Below are 24359 nucleotides of genomic sequence, written 5' to 3'. Positions count from 1 at the left end.
GTAAAGGTGTGAAGTCTCAGGCTTCTGAAGTTATCTGTAGTAATGTTATTTGAGAGAATTCTGTAATAATGCTGATTTCTTTCCATAAAATTGACTTCCCAGTTTGGATTGCATATTTAACTGTTCTGGATTCTGGTCAGAATTTTCCATGTGAAATCAGAACATGATAGATTGCATGAGGAATTCAAGGTGGGGTGCTGGCACAGAGGGGCAGGACTGCAGTTATCTGACTTGGCTTTGCCTCCTGGGGGAACGGCTGGCCTCTAGCGGCTCCCAGCAAGAGGTTTCACAAGATCTTAATGGTGTTTGATGGTGGCTCAAACTCTGCTTGGAGTTCATCTTTAAAATCAGTTTCTGTTTTCAGTGAGGTTTTGCAACATGGACATTAGTAAATATTATACTGCCTTAGCACTTTTCTCCTTGAAATGGATGGGGGCAATGGATACCAGAAGGGATAGAGCATAAAGAAGGAGTAATAATTTCTGTTAATCCTAATCCTCCTCTCCCTGTCTCCTGGGGTGGCCATATGATGTTCATTTCCAGGTTTTGCAGTAGGGCTGGGGTGCTGGTGCCTGAGTGCCCGTGCTGCTGAGGCAGAGCTGCTGGCACAGGCTGTGCTGCTGGCACTGCCCGGGGCTCCGTGTCCCTGCACTGCAGTGCAGCACCTTCCTGAGCAGCTGGCCCTGCCAGGGCTCTGCTCTGGGCGCCAGCACTCAGAATAGGCACAAACAGCTCATGCTTGTGCCACCAGTTGGAGGAGAACTGCACTGGAATCTCAAAGGTTTTCCCTCTGTTTTGGGGAGTGGGGGAGGGGGCAGGATGCTGCTGCTGGAGAGGAGTGAGTATATAAGCATTGCTGCAATGACGTAAAAATGCTCCTTCTGAAACCTGCCTCAAAGACATGGTGGCTGAAAAGGAAGGGTTATGAATAACAGTGCAGTGATGAAGATAAGGATTTAACTTGCTTTAGACTGCTCCAGTTCTTTAATGCCAGGTGTCATGTGTGATGGAATACATTATTTTTGCTAGAGGGTTAAACACTTTGTCGCTCATCTCAGCTGGCTTTTATGGATTTCCAGGTCTGCCTGCTGAGAAGTAAATTAAATATGTAGCTGCTTCTCACCTTTCCTCTCTTGCTGCACTAATGGAAGAGAATTTTTCTTGCCAGTAATACAGATGGTGGTCATCGCTGCTGAGATTTATTATTTGGTATCAAGAAGGATGACAAATCTGCATTATGTCCAGAAGGATTTATATTTCTTTATATTAAGAAAAGGATAATAGGCATGCTTCATTTTCTTAAAGCTGTGTCCAGACAATTGGAGGCATAGCAAACCTACACAAACTTTATAAGCATGGCTGAAAAAGAAAGATGAACTGCATTGGGATGTCCTTGAAATATGGTGTTGGATGGGGTTTTTAACTTCATTTGGAAGGTTTGGCTCTTTTTCTGTTGCCTTTTGCATGTGCTGTTCGAGATCCCTTAAATGTCAGATGGAGGTTAGGAAGCCAAGGCTAACTTCTATTTTTATGTACTTATAATCACTTTTTTCTGTGTTATGATTTCTGGTTTTTGTTTTTTGTTTGTTTCTTTTAAAAAATATACATCTGCAGGACAATTAGCATGTGATTTTGGTTATACATTACTTTGGGTGCTGTTGTGCTGTTAAAATATAGATGAGAAGGACAATGTTGAATTGAGTGCTTTATGGTAGATTTTGTTAATTTTCCGTTATATTTTATGCAAAAAATAGGTGTATGTAAGCATGTTATTAATGTGTTTGTCTGTATATGTATTTTCATAACACCATGCATTCAGAGACAATAAGAGTTAATGATTTCTGTCTAAATGTTATATTCTCGAAGAAAATACATTTAACTGAATAGAGTCACATGCTGACAGTGCCAGAAGCAAAGGCACACACAGAATTGTTTATATTTGAAAGCATTCCTTTCAGTGAGAAGATTATCATAATGTGCATTAGCTGCAGAGAACTGCTGAAAATTTTTCTGCTAAGAATGAGTAAAAACAATCAAATTATTTTCTCTCTCTTTGCCTCCCTTCCCCTCTTCCCGGCCTTGGCAGCTTCGCCATCATTACATTTTTCAGCTGTTTCCAGGACCTGTATGTACCAGCCAAGAGCAATCTGTCACTGTCAGATTTGAAACTGCTTTTGTTTATTTACTGCCCTAATGATAGACCAGGTTTGCAAACACTCTTGCTACAAATGCCTTCTTAAGAAAATCAGCAGAACTGTTAGCAATCTTTACCTGATTATGCTCACACTCTGCTGACTTTTTTTCCTTTCCTTCCTCCTCCCTGTGCTGCAGGAGCCCAGTAACAAACGGGTCAAGCCTCTTTCCAGAGTCACATCCCTGGCCAGCCTCATCCCGCCCGTGCGAGCCACTCCGCTGAAGCGCTTCAGCCAGACCCTGCAGGTAAGGGCAGCACCTCCTGCTGCTGCTGCTCCCACTCAGCTGCAGCTCCTGGGCTCCCACTCAGCTGCAGCTGCCTTCCTGCAGCGGGGATGCACACGGACACCCACCACTGCAATGTGCCAAACAGGTTTAGGCACCTTGTCACCACAAGGTCACTCAGCTTAAAACTCTCAACTCTCACCTCAGAAAAAAACCACTTCTCTGTTTAATAATGTTTTTCACTTACCAGGAAGAAAACTATTCCACCTGTAGCATAAAAAAATAGTTTGCTAAAGGTTTACAGTTGCTTTTAAAATTTGATGAAGAGAGTATTCCATAATGCTTTTTCTTAATGTTGGTTGGTTTCTTTGAAAGTGTTATTTTTGGTATAGTTGGTCAGGTAGGACTGCTAAATTTCCTCCTGTAGAATGAACTTTGACCTTAACTAAACAAAAGAGTTAGTGAATAATCGGAAATTTCCAAGTCATTTTCCGAAGGTGATGATGAAAATTAATAAAGGGCTGACAAATTTTAAATGCAGTTTCTATGTTACAGATTAGGAATGTAATGTTACACATACTTGGAGACTAATGAAACTTTAGTTTATAAAGCATTTGTGCCTTCAGACCTAGAGATGGCAAAGTGTTGGGGTGCCCAACTCCTAATTACAGTGACAGCAGGGAGCTGCAGCACTGCTCTGGGTCTGGCCCAGAAAGCCACTGTTTCCTCTTTGAAAGAGTTTATGTTAGAAGGCGTGTCAAAGATCTAAAAATAATTATTTAACAAGCTTAATTTCTTTGAGAGGAACTGTAAAAGGAACTTGAATGTGTTAGAAATGCTCCTTAATCAAAATAACCTAAATTAGAGCTTTACTGAAGTTACCTGTTAAGGAGGAAAGAAATAAAACTTCAGAGTCTATTGAGAAATAAAAAGTCATGGGAAAGAACTCCATTTTTCTGCAGTTGTAATTACCTAGAAAATTCATATTACAGGGTTTTCTGACATTGGTTTTCCTGTCTTTGGTTCCTGTGATATTGAAAGTGCAGATTTCTGCACGGGGTTGGAGGATCAGCCAAATGTCTGCAACCCTGCCTGGCTCGGTGCAGGTGAGGTCTGTGTGACTGGAGCAGAGCTCCCTGAATCCCCTGGGCTCTGTGAATCTCCTGCAGAGTCTGCCAGTCTGCCTCCAGGGGAAACTGGCTCAGCTCTGGAAGGGCCACATCACTTCCAGTTGTGAGGAGTGTGGAAAAGGATTTATTTTTTTGGCCAAACTGCTGCTTGCAGGGTGCTTCCCTTTCCACAGCCTTAGGCAGCTGTTGGCCCCATTTAGGTACCTGTGCTATTGTTCTGCAGTGAAAGCCTCTGGGACTGCACAATGCAGTGCCCAGAACAATATTGTATTTAATAAAGTTGTCCAAAACAACTATCCTTTTATGTATGCAGTAGCAGCTTCCCAAAATGAGAACTATATTAATGTGTTTCAGGGTAAGTTTGGACAAAAATAGGATGGAAAATAACAGCTTTGTTGCAAGTCCTACTATTGCAAGCATTTCTGTTTTGCTCTGCTCATACTGCCATAAGAATATATTTTAATTAGCAGATGAAACAGTGATGTTATTTATATCATCCCCTCTAACTACGTGCTTGAAGGAGCTGGGATGAGAAATCAGCTTCTACGTTCTCCAGATCCTGCTGGTGATGTCCCAGCTGTAAATTGATGTCTTATCTGCTTTTCTCAATAGCTATAGAGCAGGGACAAAGAAGACTGACCTTGTGCTCAGGTGTCCCACTTGGAATTACTTATAAACATTCTGGGAAGTACATATAGCTATTTCACTTCATTATGTTTTGACACAGCTGTCACTGTGTCTTAGGAACAGTATAGGTTTCTTTTCATCACGTGATCTCCTGTAAAAAAGAAAAAAAAAGTTGATTTTTCTTACTGAGTGAACTTTTATGTATTTTCATTGTTATTTCAGTCAAAACCCATGTTTCTTCTTGCATTGCTGCTAGATGTTCTGTGTCTGTAAAATGAAGAAAACTTCTGTCATCACCACAACATGCAGAACAAACAACTTCTTCCCCTGGAAGAAAACAAACCAAAGTCAACAGAACATCCATCTAAAAAGCCCACTCCAACAGCATGAGTAAAATTAGTTAGAAAATTCTGAGATTCCTTTATGGCATTTCAAACAAACCTTCTTAGATATTCTTCTAAAAGCAAGATACATGCAAGAGGAAAAAAAAAAAACCAACTTATTGTGTGTAATTTTCCTTACCTCTGTACATATGACTTGACATCAATGGACTTTTAGCATGAGGAAAAAAAATTGTCTGGCATTTGTGTAGTTTTTTTTTAAGATATGTTCTTGGCTACTTTTTATGTTTTGCATATTTTATTGATTATAGAAATATTTGATTTTTTTGGTGTATACCTCACTTTATTCCAATTTTCCACTTATTTTCAATACTTGTTTCATAAGGATTCCAAGTGAAAAGTATTTGAAATCTTTAAGGTTTTCTTTCTGAGCCTTCTTTTTGTTTTTTTGGTTGGTTGGTTGGTTTGTTTGTTATTGACTATTTGTAGTCATTGTGTTGCTGTCGTGTAGGGCAGTGTATAGCAGCTGACTAATAAAATGCTGTTAGCTTCATCTCTGGCAGGCACACTCTGTGCAGCTGCAGGAGACCTAAAGCCAAGCAGGTATTCTTACTTGTTAACCCACCTGGGAAGACAGTTTATTTAGCTGTATTTCCAGTCTCCATCAAGCTACACCAATGATTGTGATGATCTGCCTTATTCACAGCTGTGCTGTTTGGCTTAAAGCAGAAAACAGGATCAGAAAAAGAACTCCAGCAGATGCTGAAGAAAGAAACTGAAGTCTGGCTGGCTTCCTCTGCAAGTTCCATTTTAATCAGTGTGTCTTGAATTTAAGTAGGGAGTCCAAATTACTTTTTTCTGTCTTAGGACACCAAAAATTCCTAAAAATCCTGAAGGAAATTGTTTTTAATATCAGTTCTGAATGCCACAGCTTTGATCAATAGTGGTCTTTGCCCAGTATATTAAATCGTTTGCTTTACTGCAGCTCTAATTAAGGGATCTTAATTGCATTAATTAACATTAGTAACACATAGACCCTTCAAGAAACAGTCTTATAACAGCCAGGGAAATGTGTTGCCACAAGAGAAGTGTGGTAAACAAAATGAGGGGTTGTGAATGGATTTTTACCCAACTCCTTCAGTTTTTGGAATTACATAAAAATTTTAATCATCCCACAAGGCCATAATTTTTAAGCAGTTTTTGGGACATATTTTTTAAGGAAGCCAGAAACTTCCTTATAGGAAACTATTTTAAAAAGACTGGAGATGTAGAAATGCTCTTTTGACATTCCTGCAGTTCCTTCATGAGATTCTATCACATGACTGATTGTTTTGGTTTTTTAAAATTTTTCCTTCTTGACAAGTACAAAGCAAAGATAGCATCAGAGTATCTTCAAATTTGTTTTTGGAATTTTTTGGTAGAACTTCAGTTTAGGGCTGTATTCCACTAATATTCCACTTGTTAAGCAAGGTACACTTTGTATGGTTCATGAAAGGGCTGATGGATGAGAGAAATCAATTCAATATATACTCATTGTGTCTAGGTAGCAAGGATACTAAGCAAACAAGCAGGATTTTGGGGAGTTTGGTTTCATTTTGAGTCTTTTACCCTCTTTGTGCCACTTCTGCCCAATGAGGACAGTTTAGGGCTGTGGAGAATTGTATGGAGTGTTCTCCTGCAGCAGGGAGGAACATTCTCTCAGTGCATGTGAAAGGTCACTTTTCCCAAAATACTGCCTAGTTTGAGTTTGCCCCATGATTCCTCATTATAACAAGTGAAATTAAGCATGTAATTTCATGTGTGTTTCTGTATCTTCTTAACTCTTGAAGGAAGACTAGCACCTGACTTGCAAAGTTTTGGAAGGAGGAGTATGTGTGTTTATTGTTAAGGTCTTTGTCAATTCCAAGTACAACTCAGAATGGCTTCTGTTAAAACACAGGTTTTTTATTTATATCATGTCTTCTGGTATGGTAAAACCCACAGTATTTATAGGGTCTGTTTGCATTTCATGGGCTCTTATCTTAAGAGAAGAATTTAAAATATTGTCTTTTGTATATGCTGCTTTCAACCTGGAAATTGAGAGAATTTATTTTGTTTTAAATATTCTTACCCAAGGCAATTGAAAGATGATTTTGTTATGTAAGGCAGGTTTTAGATAACAATAAAAATGTAGAGTATTTCAACTATGTGAGATAGTTTAAGCATTTCAGAGGTAGGACCTCAAAAAGAAGCCTTGCATTTTAATGAAGCAAAAAAGAAACCTTTTCAAAATAGAATATTAAGAGCATAAAGTATCCATCCTTAGCCTGAAGTCCTTCTAAGAGTTTACAGGCAATTAGAACTCTCAAGTCTCTCTTAAAATTGAAATTGGCTTTATTGAAGTTTAGGACTAGACCACATAGTAGATACAGAGATGCTGGTAGACAGTGCTAGAGTGTCTAATATTTGCATTAATTCTAAATTGTTGGTGAAGCAGAAGTGAAATGTACAAGTAATTCCTGTCTGTTCACTGAACTGGAACTCTGTATTTGATCACTTCTGTTAGTTTAGTGTGCTGCACCATTCTGCATTGTCCCCTTAGGGCACTCTTGGTGCCTGTTGTATGGGAATGCATTGCAGAAGTTTTGTACATGTTGAGGACAGGACACGGACAGAGTTCACTGCAGGAATGGAGGTCCTGCTCTTCCATGAGAATACATTGAAATAATTTCTCTTGCATTCCTGCTACTAAGTGTTGCTATGAAAGTCAAAGGAAAAACTGATCAGAGAACATTTGTTTGTTGTACTGAACCTTAGAAATGAGCCAAGTGAGGGTGTGACCTGGAGCTGATGTAACACAAACCCACGTGTCTCTCCCCAGCGCTCCATCAGTTTCCGCAGCGAGAGTCGCCCGGAGCTGTTCAGCCCACGGCCGTGGTCCCGCAATGTGCCCCCTGCTAACACCAAGAGGAGGGACAGCAAACTCTGGAGTGAGACCTTTGATGTCTGTGTCAATCACATGCTTACATCCAAGGAAATCAAGAGGCAAGAGGTACAGATGTCGATATGGATATGTTTTTAACCATAAATTTCACGTTCAAAAGTTGCCTTTAAAGCGGAGAGTTGGGAATGCTCACAGGCTTTGGGGCAGCACTTGAAGATGGCCTGCAGTTCAAATGTGTCCCTGCTCTAGAAGCAGAATTCCACCTCTAGTCTTCATGACTCAAGCAATATTAGATTTTAATGTATTCTTTGTTCAATCCAGCTCATCTTATTCCCTTAACAAACCCAAAGGCACTGAGATGTTTTGTGACTGGCTGCATGCGTGTACATGTTCTGAAACTTTCTGTAGTCGTGGTTGATATTTTGGTGTTTCATTTTGTTGTTCTAGTAATGTGAGGTGAGCATGCTGTGCCTGGAACAGGTGTTCATCAGGTGATACAGACACACAAACATGCACCATCGTTTCCCTTTTGGAAAAGGCTGTCTTTGAGGAAGTTTCCAGTGCTAGACAGATGACACACTGATCAAAAAATGTCTTCCAAAGCAAAGCAGAAGCATGCCAGGAGTTTTACTGTGTCAGACAAGACAAAGTCTAAATAGTTCATATTATAGTCAACACAGAGCTCCTTCAGAATCAAGGTATTTTTATTTTCTAAAGAAATTTCTAGCTGTATCAACAAAGCTTGTAACAATCTCCCTGGGAATATTTCAGGGACTGAGTCATAAATCAAACAACAGTAGTGTCAAGCATTTTCTTGTGCAAATTTTAACATTGTACAGGAATTCATAGGAAATAAATTTGTAATTGAGAACTTCAAAGGCAGCTTACTGAAAACTAAACTGTGGAAAGTGTTGGCACAGTCACTGCTGTGTGGGGGCAGGAGCCAGGATCCTTGCTACAGCCCAAATAAGTGAGCTGTGTCCCAGCAGGTTTAGTAGGAGGGTTCTGCTGTGTGTTTGTTCCCATCCTGTGTGCTTTGCTGGGACAGCTGACCTGCTGCCCATGAGCTGCACTAGGGCAAACCTGGCAGCAATGTTCCTGAGCCCCAGGAATCTGCTCCTGCTGGGAATGGGCTTCCATGATTTATACTGGTTGAAAGCTTTGACTGTAAAGCAAGGAATTCCAGCCCAAAATGTCCTTAACTCTTCCTGTACCCCAGTTTAAGGAGGTAAAAAGTTAATAACAATGGGGGTTTGATAAACCAGTGAATTAGGGTGGTGTTATTTTTAATCTGCCAGCTTTAAGGTCTCAAATGTGCTTTAAGAGGAGTAACTAATATCAGCCAACAGTTATCTAGAGCTCAGCCTTTGTAACAAAAAATGAACTGGTACCAAAATAAAAGTGCTCAGTACCACAAAATGCTTTATGTAAGATCTGTCTCCTACTTCGTAGAATCCCCTGTATCTTCTGCCACTGCATGTGCTAAAATGAAACACAAAAACTCCTGTACAAGCAATTGTATAAGTGGCTAAGTTGAAGTCAAAACACCACAAAAATGAAGGTAGTGTCCTACATCTGGGCACACATCCCTTGGAAAAAAAAAATTCTTTGTCTATTTGAGATTAGCTTTTAATGAACATTCTGATATAACTTTTAAAAAACAATGCACTTGATTCTGTAATTATGGAATAAAGCCTTACTTTATTTCTGTAGATTTAGCAGAGAAATGCTGTTAAGATGGTGTTAAGACAGCTGTTCAGAATACAACATCAACCCAGGAAGTGGAGCATAGATTAAATAAAGATACTTTCTAATATTTGTCTTTTTGTTTTTACAGGCTATCTTTGAACTTTCCCAGGGAGAAGAAGACCTGATAGAAGATCTGAAGTTGGCAAAAAAGGTCTGTTTAAGAAACAAAACCAAAAACCAAAACACAACAGAGAGTATTAATTGGTTCATAAAACATTTAAAACAATCTGTGTTTTTTATAATTGCTAAGACAGTAAAAGAGGAAAAAATCCAAAACATATTTCAATCTTCCCATTCTTTCTGAAACAGTTGAAGAGTGCTACCTTTTTTTTTTTTTAATATGAAATTGATAGTTTAATATATAGTTATGAAACTTAGTTAGAAACACCACTAAATTCTATAATTAATTTTGCAACCAACAAACCACAAATGTTTGTTTTTCTTTTCAGGCTTATCATGACCCAATGCTTAAGCTTTCCATAATGACAGAGCAAGAGCTGAACCAAATTTTTGGAACACTGGACTCTCTAATTCCTTTGCATGAAGGTAAAACTTTAATAGTGATTGCCTGCATAATTATAGCACATAGATTTAGTCAGGTTTATTAAAGTGAGGTTTCTCTTCTTTTTTTCTATTCCCTCTCAGATCTTCTTAGGCGACTTCAGGAAGTTAGGAAACCTGATGGATCAACAGATCATGTTGGCCACATCCTCGTGGGTTGGGTAAGGCTGATGTGAAAAAGGCCAGGTTTGGGACTACTCATTCCTAGGCTTTTATTTCCATTCATAATGAAAGCCAGGCTTCTGTGTTCTAGTGTTATCTCCACTAAATAGTGCTCAGTCTTAAGTAATTTGTATTTTTAATGCTTTGCAATAGTAACAGAGATCTGTAGGATCTGAGTGATGAGCAAGTGCTTCTAAATTACTTAAATGTTGAAAAAGGTGATCTGAGGACCCTTGTTAAGGTTATATTTGTTGGAAACATGACATCAATAAACTGTGGATAAATCTCCAGCTAAAGGAGTCTCAGCAGGAATTCTGATGTCCTGAATCACCTGAATCTTTCAGTGCAGGACATTGTGCTTTGCTTCAGCTACAGAATAATTTATTCTTTCCTCAGCTGCCATGCCTGAACTCCTATGACAGCTACTGCAGCAATCAAGTGGCAGCCAAAGCTTTATTGGACCACAAGAAACAAGACCACAGAGTGCAGGATTTCCTGCAGCGCTGCTTGGAGTCTCCCTTCAGCCGCAAGCTGGACCTCTGGAACTTCCTTGACATCCCCAGAAGCCGTTTGGTGAAATACCCACTACTGCTCAGAGAAATTTTAAGACACACACCAAATGATCATCCAGATCAACAGCATCTGGAAGAAGCTGTGAGTTACTGTTGGGTTTGGGGTTTTTTAGGAGATTTTAGCAGTTCTAGCTTATTAGTGAATTAAGGAAAACTACATAAAATATAAAAAGGGACACATGTTTATATGAACAGCTGAATATTGGATGTGTAATTAAAAATCATGTGTTTTCATTGTATTTCTGCAGATAAATATAATTCAGGGCATTGTGGCTGAAATCAACATAAAGACTGGTGAATCTGAATGCCAGTATTACAAAGAGAGACTTATTTATCTCGAAGAAGGCCAAAGGGATTCATTGATTGATAATTCACGTGCTGTTTGTTGTCATGGGGAACTGAAGAACAACAGGGGAGTGGTAAGGAATAAATATTTTGTCATAAATAACTTCAAAAGATTCCTTCATTTTGCACGACAGCTAAAAGAGCTGTGAGCACACATAGAGAAACATCACTCTCTAATACAAAGGAAGTTGATAAATATTAGTTACTATATATAACACTAATTTTTTTTTTTTTGTAATTAAGTGTCTGTATAGGGAGATAAGATTTTAGGTATCTCTGTCTCTTATGGAGCCTAGAAGTATCCTGGATAAATTGCAAATCTAATCAATTTCAATACTTGCAGGGAAAACCCCTAAATTTCTGTCTCAGACATGTGATATTAATGTCTATAAAGAACACACAAAATGTGTGTACTTTATAGACAAAAATGTACCAACAAACTTTACATTTGTCAAAGGCTGTAGTTATTCAAAATGCTTTACTTGATTCTTTGTTGAGATCAAGGTTAATTTATTGACTAGAGAAATTTGGTGCTTTGAATTCCAGTCTTTGGGATGCTGCACTACTGTTAAGTTTCACAAACTGAGCTTTTAGTTAAAAAGAAAAAAAAAAAATTATTAGTAGAAGAGAAGTCTTTCCTAGCTTTTTTCCCCTCAGTGTTAAACAGAACTTTTGAATGGATAAACAATGAAAAAAAGATCTTTTTTCTTGACTGACACTAATGGAAGTATGACACTTATGGAAGTAATAAAACTTAGGGAAAATTTATCTTAGAAAGTAACAAAGTAAGCAGTGCATTTTTGCGGCTCTGGAACTGCTTCTATGGAGCATGCATACAGTGGAAGGGTCCTGTTTCACCACACAGCTGAGAGGGAAGGTGTATAAACAGGTGCTGTTTCCTGGCTCACTGATGAAGGTCAGGCAGGTAGTTCAGTACCAAACTACCAGGAAGAAACTGGCGATTTTCATCTTTCTGGTGAACTTTGTTTCATTTGGTTTAATGATGTTTCAAGAAAGGAATAACACTGTATTACCTATGAATCTTTTAACAGAAACTGCATGTGTTCCTCTTTGAAGAGGTGCTGGTGATCACTCGGGCCGTGACCCACAACGAGCAGCTGTGCTACCAGCTGTACCGGCAGCCGATTCCCGTGCGGGAGCTGCTGCTGGAGGACCTGCAGGACGGAGAGGTGCGCCTGGGCGGCTCCTTGCGCGGGGCCTTCAGCAACAACGAGAGAAGTATGGCAACAGCTTCTTCTGTTTGCTCACGTAGGGTCATCAGAACTGTGAGATACCAGCCAGTGGGACATAGGAATAGTCTCTAAAATTAACATTATCTCCATCCAGCATACTGAATTTTGTATCAGACTAGTTTATTACGTTCTAAGTTGTTTCTTTTCAATTCTTCCTCAAAGCTCACTATGTTGGTAATAGAATTTCTCCACACGCCTGCTCCTGTACTGAATTGAGAAGGGGAGAACATACAGACTAGAGTGGCAAAACTGCAGTTTTGCAAACTTTGCAAGGCAAAGTTATAAGCAAGTGTATTTTGAAATCTTGAGCTGTTTTGCCTTTCCTTGTATTGGAGACACTGATTGCTATTCAGTAACTCTTTAAGCTGGTAGATAAGCTGTAGTACTTAGGGTCAAGACTGCAGCTATTCATGTTTATGTCCTTCCAGTTAAGTATATTATGGAAGATGCTTTTTCTATTACAAGGGTCCTTTAAATCTCATCTGGTCAAAACTTCAAGGGGTTTTTGTATGTATCCACTCTATAAGTGAAGTGAAAGGAAGAGATGAGGCAGTCTTTGGCTGGCACAAGGATGCTGCATTCAGTGAAGGTTCTGGAAATTCACTTTGCAGATAAGTAGGAGGAGAGGCATTAAAGTGTGGGAGAAGCCTTAATCTTGCTGATTCACCTTAAGCTTTATGGATAGCTCATGCATGGCAGAACCAAAATTATTTAATCCAGCAATATGAAGTTACTAGAAGTGCTTGTAGTGTTCTGTGGTCTTTTCCCAACAAGAAGAAGATACCCAGATGCTTTTCTCTGGTCTGACATGCTCTTGTCTGACCCTAAGGCAAAAATTGTGCAGATTTTGTTACTTAAATATATTCTTTGATTCTAAAATCCATTCAGCCGAAGCATTCAGTGGTTTGATACGTATTGTTTCTTTCAGTCAAAAACTTCTTTAGAGTCAGCTTCAAAAATGGATCCCAAAGCCAGACTCACTCTCTCCAAGCCAATGACTCCTTCAACAAGCAGCAGTGGCTGAACTGCATCCGGCAGGCCAAGGAGAAGGCGGCAGCGTGCGCGGGCACGGGCGGGCGGGAGGCGCGCTGCCCCCGCGGAGAGGCCCTGGAGCGGATGGAGCAGTCGGACTGTGAGTCCGACTGCAGCATGGACACCAGCGAGCTCGGCGCCGACTGCGAGCGCATGGAGCAGACGAACTCCTGGGAGAGCCAAAAGCAAATAGAAACCAATGTTTGACAAAAACTTACAGCTCCTGGAAGAAAGTCTGTCTCTTACCTGTACAGTATTTGCATTCCATACATGGAACCATTCGGAGAAGCACTTTTAGAATGTTTTTTGTGACAATGTCAATGCAGTTCTTGTATTTGTACCTGTGAGTGTCGTACTGTAACTGCCCATCTGTATAAGCTGGAATCTCTTGCAACTCGTGTCCTGTGATTATATTCCATAAACACCCAAGGTGGATGAAAGAGGTACTTGACCAGTTATTCTCAATGTCCTGCTGTAAACAAAATCTCTAAACTACTGTTTGTATATGCATTACATAAATAACCTTTCCCTAATTTTTAAGTACTTTATTTGCCCTTTAAAGGGGGCAGCTGAAGATGTGGACTTAACTTATCATCTTGAAATTCCATATTTTCTTAAAGGTATGGAAAGAAAAAGTAGTTTCTTGGAACAAAAAAGAAAACTATCTTGCAATAAGCTATCCAAACTCCTGTGGTATTAAATCAGCAAGAACTACAAACAGCGGGCCATGAAACCAGGGACTCTTTAGGGATTTTTTTTTCAAAATGAAGCACTGTCCTAAGATCCAGCAGCCAGATTTACTAAAATCTGGACATTTCAAATGGTCAGCATAGTAAGATGGTTTATTTTTCAAAGAATGTAATGCTAAAAATAATCAACTAAAAAAACCACAACCAAACCTTTACAGCCAGCACTGAATTAAATGAAATGCTGAGAATACTGGATGTTTGTAAATAAGCTGGTAATTTGCTTTCAGTGCCATATATATATATCTTATCCCAAACAGAATAAGAATGGAAAGGAGCTTTTGCTTGTGAATAGGCCCTCTTCAGCATTTTGCACTCCACTGACCTCCACTGTTGGTTTTAAGCACCACTAATGTTAAAACGTTTAATGTTCTGTAAATGTCTGTTTACAATTACATGTAGTTGGTTTTTAAAACTAAGTGATGATTTTATACAAATGGTGCTCTACATATATACCCTGTGGGATTATGTAGAGAGAGTTTAAACAAAAAGGGAATTTTTTGTCCTTTAGGATGTATTACATCCTTTTTACTTTCCTCAAGTTTTGTTTTAAAAGTTTTTGTTGTATTTCATTTCATACTGTAATTGGAAATGTTACTGTGTTTTCTGGTGGCTGATTTAACCTACTCATTATGATGAGAAGCAGATGAGGCACCTAAATGCAGTCTAAAACACATAGTGATCATCCTGTTATTTTTCAGGAATCCCTGGGTAGTATTTTATTTCTTAATGTAAGAAATCATGCCAGTGCTGTATGGCAAGCTATGAAAATGATAGATTAAAAATTTTAATGATTCTTGGTATCACACAAGATAACCTGTGCAAAGTACTTGTAACAACAAAAGTAGAAAAACTGCTAAGTTATTGCCAAAAATATTTTTTCTTGTGTTCTACAAGTTTACATAAAATTTACTAGTTATCTTACATATATATATGCTGATGTGCATTACCGAAATCAGTGTGACAAGATGATAAACAATATAAAACAAGGTATTTTTATTTTTTAAAAAATGACGTTTTTACCCTATAGAACATATTTCTGTATTTATAGTTTTTAAAAAAAATCGATTTTCTTTCTGTTTCAGGCTTTGTAATTTATTTCAACTGCTTCGGTTTTAGAGCTGAATGAGTGAAGATGAAAGGAAAAATCTGCAAAAGAAAAGGCATAGGGAAGTTGTTGAGCAAAAATGTTGAAAAAGAGCAAAAAGCATGTAAAATGTTCAGGTAGAGAAGAAAGAACGAATGTGTGTTTTGACTTTTTTTATTAATGGCCTTAAACTTTTCTGGAAGCATTTCAAATAAATTACATTAAACCATTTTGGTTATTTTTTTTTATTTGGTTTGGTTGGCTTGTGGAAGAAGACTACAAAACTATTTCAGTGATACATGCAGTAAGGCTTTAATGTAATTGACCAAAGCTTGTGTTTTTTTTCTTATGAATTGGTTCATATTTGGATCTAATTTGCTAAATGCACAGGAGTAACAGCAACAAGTAACTACACTCAATTCACCACATTCCCCAAGGTTCTGTATGGCATAATTAATTTAGTAAGTAGGTGGAACAAAAATGTACTGTCCTGTCATCAGTTTCTCTCTCATAATTCCTTGTGGGTCTCAATTAATAATTGAAATTAATTTTGGGGTATTCCAACCAGCCATGGAATCTCAGAAGATTAATTTACATTTGTTTACTATAGTTTAGCCACCCCCTCACTGTTCAGCATTCTGGAGTGCAAGTGTTTTGGTTGTGCTTTGTAGTCAACCTGCACTTAGCTACTGATTGATCTAATCCTAATGATGTTGGGTTTTTCTCTTCAAATCACCCTAAGGATTAAGCTTTCCAGTTTAAGAATACTGTTATCATGCTGGATTTGGTAAGCTTGTTTTAGTTCTAGCACTTTTTAAATGCCCCTGCTTTTGAAAGGATGACTTTTGATTGTGGCAGGAGGATGGTGGTGGAGGGGAGGGCTTGGACAATAAAATGTACCAAAAAGGACGGGTAAAATGTAAAATTATGAGTGTGAAGTAAAGAGGAAGAGTGGCATACATAAATACGTTCAAGTGATTGTCACAGTAATTCTGGTGTCCAGAGGGGAGTCTGAGGTTGCAGCAGTGAGTGAAAAGCCTGAGGTGTCAAGTGCTTCCAGGATCACCACGAGGAGATGGCAAAATGAGGAGAGGGATACAGACACCTCTAAACCTGAGGTACAAACTCTGCATCTCCCACTCAGAGAAAAGGGTGAGTGACAAGCTGTCCTGCTCTCAAGAGCAGGATGTCAGTGGTCTGAGGGGGCAGATCCATCTGTTTGTGGCAAATCTGTCTGCTCTTCTGCTCCTGACGAGGAGTCAGTGTAGCTGTAGCTTATGAAAGACCTGATGGACCAGAAGCCATAAAGGTAAAAGCAGAAATTGTTTTGACTGAGAAGGAAAGGTAAGCAAAGAGAATGGCCTTGGGACTCTGTGAACTGTGTGGGTCCTCTGAGACTGCAACACAAAATTGAACTGTCTGTGGCCTTTGTTTCCCTAGATTTGCTCTGCAGCACTGAAAAGAACAAAGCCAGGATGACGATGGAACACAGGGTCTGTAATGAGACACCAGGAACTGTAAGACTGTAAGTTTGACATCTGTGAAGCTCGGTGCCAAGAACAGTTGCTAGAATCTGGATAAGAATAGGGCCAAAATTGCAGGGTACAAAAGGTATTTCTCCTGTCTAGCATGACCCACCTGAACCAGGCTTCTGCCTTTGGAATGCTTCTGTGACAGTGGGAACCAGGTTGCTTTAAGTTTCACAGAATTTCCAGAATTTGAAAGCTGTATCAGAACTTTCAGATAGCAGTTTAATGGACTGCACTTTTTGATGAAAATGAGGTTTTATGGTGACACTGCCTTGGCACTTAGACAAATCTTGATTCCCAGTATGTAACAGAGTCTGAAACAGAGTTCCACAAACATAGAAGATGATTTGTTTCCTTTTAAAAGGGGGTTTCAGATCCAGAATGAGCAACTCTTCCATGTTTAATGCTTATTAATGAATACTGATTTTAAAATACTGTAATGTGTTCTACAGGTTGGTGCTGCCATCTCTTGGAAATAATGCAGTTTCACAGCTGATTTTGATTACAGGAAATTTAAAATATTTTAAGATATTACATGTATTAATAATAAAATGAAAGTATTACAAAAATACAAGTAGATATTCTCAGTCTTTTACCTGAGGATCACATTTGTTAGGAAAAAAGGAAAGTACTAGGTGAATTTCTGCTACTAATTCCTGGTTTTACAGAGCCAGGTCAACTACTGCCCCATTTTGTCTCACCTTTTAATATCATAGGCATATTTTCTCCATGGCTGGTAAACTATACGAAAGCTCTTTCCAAGTGTGTAAATTGGGGGTTTTTTCTGAGTTTTCCAAAGATTCTTCTCTTTGCATGGTCTAGGAAGAAAGATTAATTATACAGTTCTTCTATCATTGCTCTCCTGGAACCTGAAATTTAGTTGGCACAAAATTAGCTCCTTAAGCTTTTGAAGAAATTAGATGTGTTTTGCATCATTACAGTAGTAAGAGAAAGTAAAATAGTAATTGGTTATTTAAATTGTAATGATATACTCAGATTGATTAATTTCAAATTTCTAATTTAGTTTTCAAATTCTTAAATTTGCATTCATAAAAGGATTCTGAAGTAATGTCTGGAGGAAGCACCCAAGTTTGTTCCTTGAGCATGCAACCCTCCCTTCTGTCTTACTTTGTGGTTCTTAATCTGATCTAAATCTGTATTACTAATGTGTTAAAATCATCTGATTTCAGAATCAAAGGGATCTTTGTACTGGGGTGGAAAACCACTTGGTGCAAGCCCTGGAGTCAGGGTGGAATGCTTGGCAAGTATCAAAAACCACAGAAACCAGAAACTAGAGAGAGAATAAGGTGACAGATTTTATAACCTCTTTTTTCACTTCAGAGTATTTAAGTAACCTCTTCCTTTGGTGCTTTTTTGCTGTTTTGTGAACTGGGATTCTTTGCACCTGTTTGATAGCTATTGGGATTTAAGATGCACAGTGTGGTGCAGTGATCTGGAATTGCTGGAGCATTTATCAGTTAGTGCTGGGTAATTTTTATTATGATCTCTCCCAGACTTAAGATTAATTAATGCAGAAAAAACCCTCTGTACATCTGCAAAGACATATCTTGTTAAAGCAAGTTATGAGGAAAACTCTGTGTGCTGCTTGGTAAGTAAGCAAGACTTCAGAGATTGTATGGTCCAAACACCAGTCAACTGAACTGTGTACTGAAGACATGCACAGCCTGAAAGTGATTTTAACAGCTCTGCCAATTCAAAATTGACAAAGCAATTTGACATGATTGGAGATATATAATGGATCAACACAGCCTTAAATTGGACCAGATTGGTATTTTCATTTTTTCTTGTATATGGAAATTCTAGTTAAACAATGTAAACCACAGCAAAATAATTTCAATAATATATCAGCACATTTGCAATATTCTCTTCATCAGTGCTGAATCCTCACAGAGAGGTAGGACATCAGATTCTCAGGGAGAGTCCTAATTTATCCACAGGATGAACACTGCATTTGTGGCGTTCATTACGTCTAGATAATGGAACATTGTTCCTGCAGTTAGATAAATACCGGGTGTTATGTTTCTGTAATTGATGTAAATTTTAGTTACAGATACTAATTACACTGTTTAAACTTGCTGGGTCCCCAAATACTTTTAAGAACTACTAGTAATTATTAGCTTTTCTTCTTTTAACATTCTGGAGGCTACCACTAGCACCAGGCCATTTGTGAGCTGATAGGTTATTTATAGTTTTGGATCTACAGCTTATCTAAAAAGAGATTAGTAAAAGGGCTACATTAAATTACCTGTTCCTTGTACACCCTGCAAGCATGAAAACTTCCTATTTTTAAGGTCAGTATCTGCTTTCAAGGTGACATATGAATACCTACAGTTATGGGGATTGAAGGTAATTGGTATATGAAGCTAATGAATATATGCATCTGTTCAACACCTAAAGCACTAGTATACTTTTAACAAAGAAAACAAATTATAGGCTTCTAATGTTGTGCTAGTTACTTGTAAAACTAAAATCTGATCTTTGCATTTCCTAGGCACTGCAAGAATGGTTATTTTCAGCAGGCACTTTGCACTGCAGTGCATTCCTAGGAGCTGCCAAAGACAGGTCTTTGCTTTGGCTTTTGCATTTTCACATCCCTCTTGCACTGCAAGTTGCGAGCCTTAGAGGGACAATATATGTCAACCTTCTGGCCTCCAATATTGGTTATTTAGTGCTGTTCTCAGTATGCATCTATGAAAGAACTCTGCTGAAGTTTTTTTTTTTTTTGCCTGCCCTTCATAACCATGACTGCATTTTTATTCTTCAAAGGTGAAATGTTTTCATCTTGTCCAGTGTCTTGGAAAAAACCTTTGAATCTGAGAGTAAGATGTATGCGCTGGCACTCAGTGTAGTAAACGTGTAGTTAAAGTTAGGAGTGGGAAAAGAAGGCAGTGCCAGCCCTGGAGCCGGAGCGTGCCTGGGCCCGAAAGCGGGGGGAGTCGTGCCCAAGGGCGGGTTCGCTGAGGGGAGAGCCCGTTCCGAGCGCCGCGCCCCGGCAGCAGGGCCGGAGCCTTGTGCGGGCTGCGGCCTTCTCGGGAGAGCGGCGTCCCCTCAGGGCAGCGCTCCGGCCCCGCTCCCCCTCGCCGGGCCCAGGCGGACGCGCCTCCGCTTGGCTGGAGGGCAGCGGTTCCCGAGCGGCGCCGGTTAGCGGGAACAGCGGGTCCCGAGCGGCGCCGGTTAGCGGGAACAGCGGTGCCCGGGCGGTGCCCCGGGGACGGGAGCAGCGGTTCCCGAGCGGTGCCCCGGGGGGCAGCAGCGGGCTCAAAACGAGCGGCGCCCGAGCCGGTGCCCCGGGAGGCAGCAGCGGGCTCAGAACGGACCCGTTCCGCCCTCATCGCGTGGGCGCTGCCCGCGCCCCGGCCGCGCCCCTATTTATAACGTGTGCCGCGAGCGGATTGGTTGGACCGGGCTGTCCGCAGAACCGCCCCCCCTTCCGCCGCCATGTTGTGTGGTGGGGCGGGGGCGGCTCGGGGGCTGCCGTGAGGCGGGCGGAGGGCGAGTCGAGGCGGCGCGGGCGCTGCTGGCGCTGGGCAGGGGCGCTGTGCTGGGAAGAAGAGAGGGCGCGGGCTGCTGGGCTCGCTTCTGCTGAGGGAATGGCGGATGCCGTGATCCGCAGTGGCGGCGAGATGGAGCCGGAGCAGCATCAGCGGATGGAGAAGACCAGCGCGGGCGTCCTCGGACTGGAGAGTAACAGAGCAGGAGCCGCTGAGGACACCACACAAAATGGCGGACGCTCTGAGAGCGGTAGCTCTGGGGAGGCGCTGCTGGTGGCTGCTCTTGCTGCAGAAGACAAGGTCCCCACAAACCTCAGCATCAGTAGCAGCAGCCAGCGCAGGAGCAGCATCTCGACGGCAAATGAACAGCAGCAGCAGCAGCCGCCCAGCGGTGTGCTCGGGGGGCCGCCCCCTCTCCCTAAGCCCTCAGAAGACCAGCAGCCTGTTAGGAGGAACTTTCAGATCCCCAGGAAGAGCAGAGAAAAGAAAGGTTGTTCCTTCCCTTCCCCTCCCTTTTGTACCTCGCTCCCCTCTCCATCCGATTCATCAGGCAGCTCTCGGACACCTCACACGGCTGCATGCGAACCCTGCGCTGTGCTGGAGGCTCTGCTGGCTCGCATTCGCGAGGCTGCCGAGGAGCCGATTTTAGTGTCAGGATGTTACATTCTTTTCCTACCCTTCCTCTTTTCTTTCTCACTTTTATTTTGTCACGAGGATGAAACAAAACCGAAACAGAAGCTCGGCTTGAATTTCAAATCTCTGCTCTAGAAGGAGGAGAAGCTGGATGCGGTCAGGGTGGGCTTGAGTTGATCTCAGCTCTGCTTCTGGAGGTGCATTGGCATGTGGAGAAGATGTTTCTTTGGGACGCCGACATCAGCGAAGATGGTTCGCTTTTCTCTTCCCCGACCTCCTCCCTGCAGGAGAAGGGTGTAATCCTTGTTAGGATAGATGAAACAAATCCAGCAGAGTTGTCCTTTATTGATGATACGCAGAAGACTGTTCTTATCTGGTGAAAGTTCTTTGCAGGGAGAAAGGGAGCATCCCACGTTCTCGTGCCTCGCTTTGGAAGCGTTCTGCTTCCAAGTGTCCAGGGTTTGGGTTTTTTTCTGAGTAACTCTTCTTCTAAAAGCCTTTGGTATTTCTTGCTTTTCACAAGTTTCCACTGATTTCTGCTTAACTTTGTTTTTGTTAAGTGGACTTGAAGACATATCTGAGTTCCTCCCTGAAATTTATCTTAGTTCTTGTTCTTTTGCAATATGGAGTCAGTAACTTAGTCCATATCACAAAAATTCTTGTTTGAATAGGCTTCTTGTTCTTCAGAGAAGAGAGTAACATCTTAACTTCTTGAAATGCTTTCTTCTGTAAGGAAGAGATGAAGGTAGGTTTATTTCATTATCCAGTCTTTTCTCGCCAGTAATAGACTAATTCCTTTTGGCAGTAACGACCCCTTTTTCTTCCTGGTCTTTCCCATTGTCACCCCACTCTGGGGTGATACAAGTCTGGCAGAGATTCGTTGTAAAAAGAGCTGGGTTGATATGGAGAAAAAAAGTCTTGTATAATTCATGTGGCAGAAAAATGCCTGGATGTAACTTGGTGCCTCATGAACAATCGAAGTGTCTTGTGTGCCACACCCAAGTGCGGTTACACCCAAGTGTGGTTTAAATGTATTTCAGAAATGTTTAGTACTTAACCAACGTTATTTGAAGTTCCACTTTAGCATTTGGTTCCAGTGTGAATGAAAACCTGCAAAATACCTTCTCAGGTCATCTAATTCGTCATTTGCTTATGCTGAGCCATCTGTCGTGTGCTCAAAATTTTGGATTGTGTAGTTCAAATCTCAGGCTTCTGTGGCCTCTAAGGTAGAAGAGGAAGCCGTTCTTTTACTTCAAAACCTGACTTGGTAATGGAAAGGTCATTTGAGCCATTCTCACCTTTTTTCCTTTCAGCCTGCAGAAAGGCTCTCGGGTATTTTGATCATTCTGATGACTTGGAGCTTCCAAAACTCTCAGAGCCGACCCTGCTCCGTTCAGCCCACGGTGCTTGTGGGTTTACTGTTGCTGAGTGTTGTTCTCAGGGCATGGACTCCCAAACTGCAGGTCGAGGACAGCTGAATTGCTATTGGGATTTGTATTGTCATTTGGAAAATGATGCAATTCAGTCAGTTCTGGAACTGAGCTGGAAGATCAGCACTGGATCATCTGATGCCATAGGTAGTGGCTCTTGCAGCAATCCTTATTGCTAGTGCTTAAATACATCTTGTTAAATTGCAAAATAATCTGAATGACACCACTTCCTCTCAAAAGATCTCTCTTGGCTTGGTTCTAAAGCCCAGCATGAAGCAATACATATGGAAGCTTCCTCCATCATTCCTTGCCTTGCAATTGTCCTTGTTCTGCTTTTTAAACCACCATGTCTTTCCTGGACATACCATCCTGAGACACAGCTGCTGCCTTGATTGTGAAGGCTTAGCTGCTGTGTACAGAGTCTGTACAGCATCGCCTTGTCGGAGGTGTTTGAGTTTGTTTGGAGGTGGGTTTTTTGGTGGATTTTCAAGTATTTCTAAACACCAAAATGTATTTCAGGAGCAATTTTTGGTAGTGAAGAAATTAAAAATTGAATCTGGAAAGCACAAATGTAAATTTAAGAGAAAATTTAAGCTTTAGCTTCCAAAATGTGAGAGAAATATCCTGGAAAATTTAGGCTTTAGCTGCTTATTTGTCTTCTTCAGAGTTTATCTTCTCTCTTGGAGACTTAAGTCAGGACTGAAAGCAGAAATCCTTTGTAATCTGAAGGAAAGATACCTCTTAACAGCTGTGATCAGTTTGCACAGAGAGTTCTTCTGATTCTCTCATTCTTTTTGCTGGCATAGGAATTCAGGAAACAAAAAAAGGTTGGCTGCAACATTATTTTTTTAAGGTGTGCCTGCGTTTGTCTTCCTGCTTAGAAGTTCCTTGGAGGTTTGTTTTCTTGGTACATGGAGTTTAGCAATGGTGTTATGCTCTCTTGAGCAGCTTATCTGTCATTTATCTTCAGGCCTTTCCTGGCCTCTTCTAATTCAGTTGTCTGATCTTCACAGGTTTCCGAGTTTGCTTGGAAGCTTGAGAGGTCCTTGATAGGATTAAGAAAGCAAATTTTAAGGATAAATCAGTGAAAGAGCACTTTTAACTTGCTGAAGATATGAGTGATCCCCTTGCCGAAGGATAATTCCACCAGTGATGCTGACATTGCAGCCAGTGCCTTTAAGGGGTTGCTTGTTGTTTAAAATTGGAGTTTCTTTCTGGAGTCTGTCAAAGTAGCAAATGACTGCTGTTTCTCAGGCTGAGGGTGGGAAAAAGGTCTTGCTTTTACCCATGAAACTCTGCATTATTTGCATGAAGGTCTAGGTTGTCCCTTTTCTAATTCATCATTTTGCCTTGTCTTTTGTCCTCTCTCTAATTTTCCCTTTCTTTGGTAGAGATGTGCATCTGCTGTTTGCTGCACGATATTTCTAGGTGGAGAACTCTGTCAGTCCCTGAACTTGGTGACTCTTTAGACCTATTGAGATTACAAAACATTTAGGGCTGAAAAAGTCCTTAAGGTAAAAATGTCACAGTTCATTAACACCACAGATTTTTTGTCATAGTCTTAAAAAATGAAGACTGAAAGAAATTGAGACTTAAAAGGGTGGAGCTCAATGGAGCTTTTGTAGCAGAAGCCCTTGTGTGTGAAGAATGCTAGCATTCTGCCCACTTAGCTGATAGGAAAATCATTCATTTACTTATCTTCCTTTCAAACTTTGTTCAGGATTGCTCAAGGAGGATATCTGTCTTCACATTCTGACTTAAAGCAGCCAAACCCAGGAACTCTAATCTCAGTTTTCTTAAGTTGAAACATCAGACAGCTGTGAAAGAAAAGCAGAACCTCTCAGGCATGACATACATCCACACATCCAGTCCAGTCCCTGTCCCTTGACTAGTATTTACTAGCTAAACTCAATTTCCACCTAAAAATAATTACATACGTTCCAGTGCCCTGGTAAAGATGAACAAACCCAGTATTTATTTACTTATGTTTACCTGTTCTGAACAAGCCAGCAAGCCCCAGAACAATTGACTTGTATTATAAGGATGCTGCAGGTTAGTCCTTACTTTAATTGCTGTTTAATTAACCCAGGGCAGTAAAGGTGCAGTGTAACCCCATCAGCTGTGTACAGCAAGCCTGGAATACATGTTTGTGCCCATGGCTGCTCTTTGAAGGGATGGAGGACTGGGGTTGAGCTCAGCCATTTCATGGTTTGCCTGGGGACACAGGCCTTGGTGGCTGCTGTACAAGGTCTAGTTTAGTACTTCTCGGTTTTATTTTAGCTTTTTCTTGTTTCTGCTCTCCTTCCTTG

General features: G+C 40.6%; 2 protein-coding genes across 21 annotated transcripts in view; both read left to right on the top strand.

Annotated features, from left to right (window-relative positions):
• The window catches only part of ARHGEF3 (Rho guanine nucleotide exchange factor 3), a 106352-nt gene extending 91177 nt beyond the window's left edge, over positions 1 to 15175 (top strand). For all 4 annotated transcript variants that reach the window (XM_059856416.1, XM_059856415.1, XM_059856418.1 and 1 more), the window contains 9 exons: positions 2332 to 2439; positions 7377 to 7547; positions 9277 to 9339; positions 9638 to 9734; positions 9834 to 9910; positions 10308 to 10565; positions 10732 to 10902; positions 11881 to 12067; positions 13010 to 15175. In XM_059856416.1, coding sequence (XP_059712399.1) covers positions 2332 to 2439; positions 7377 to 7547; positions 9277 to 9339; positions 9638 to 9734; positions 9834 to 9910; positions 10308 to 10565; positions 10732 to 10902; positions 11881 to 12067; positions 13010 to 13320 — 1443 coding nt within the window. In that variant the 3' untranslated portion in view covers positions 13321 to 15175. The remainder of the gene's footprint in view (positions 1 to 2331; positions 2440 to 7376; positions 7548 to 9276; positions 9340 to 9637; positions 9735 to 9833; positions 9911 to 10307; positions 10566 to 10731; positions 10903 to 11880; positions 12068 to 13009) is intronic.
• Positions 15176 to 19841: 4666 nt separating this feature from the next.
• Positions 19842 to 24359, top strand: part of TASOR (transcription activation suppressor) — a 39057-nt gene continuing 34539 nt past the window's right edge. For 12 of the 17 annotated variants that reach the window (XR_009487856.1, XR_009487857.1, XR_009487855.1 and 9 more), the window contains exon 1: positions 19843 to 20477. Coding sequence is in view for 5 of the 17 variants with exons in the window: in XM_059856409.1 (XP_059712392.1) it covers positions 20087 to 20477 (391 nt within the window). In the remaining 12 variants the exon portion in view is untranslated. Of the gene's footprint in view, positions 20478 to 23795; positions 24103 to 24359 lie in introns of those variants that run through there. The other 5 variants (XM_059856411.1, XM_059856408.1, XM_059856407.1 and 2 more) reach the window with 5 other exon arrangements.

Source organism: Haemorhous mexicanus, chromosome 11 (assembly GCF_027477595.1).
Source record: "Haemorhous mexicanus isolate bHaeMex1 chromosome 11, bHaeMex1.pri, whole genome shotgun sequence".
In the NCBI taxonomy this organism is placed as follows: domain Eukaryota; kingdom Metazoa; phylum Chordata; class Aves; order Passeriformes; family Fringillidae; genus Haemorhous; species Haemorhous mexicanus.
The sequence above is the reverse complement of the archived record's forward strand: the minus strand, read 5'-3'. Positions and strand labels throughout refer to the sequence as shown.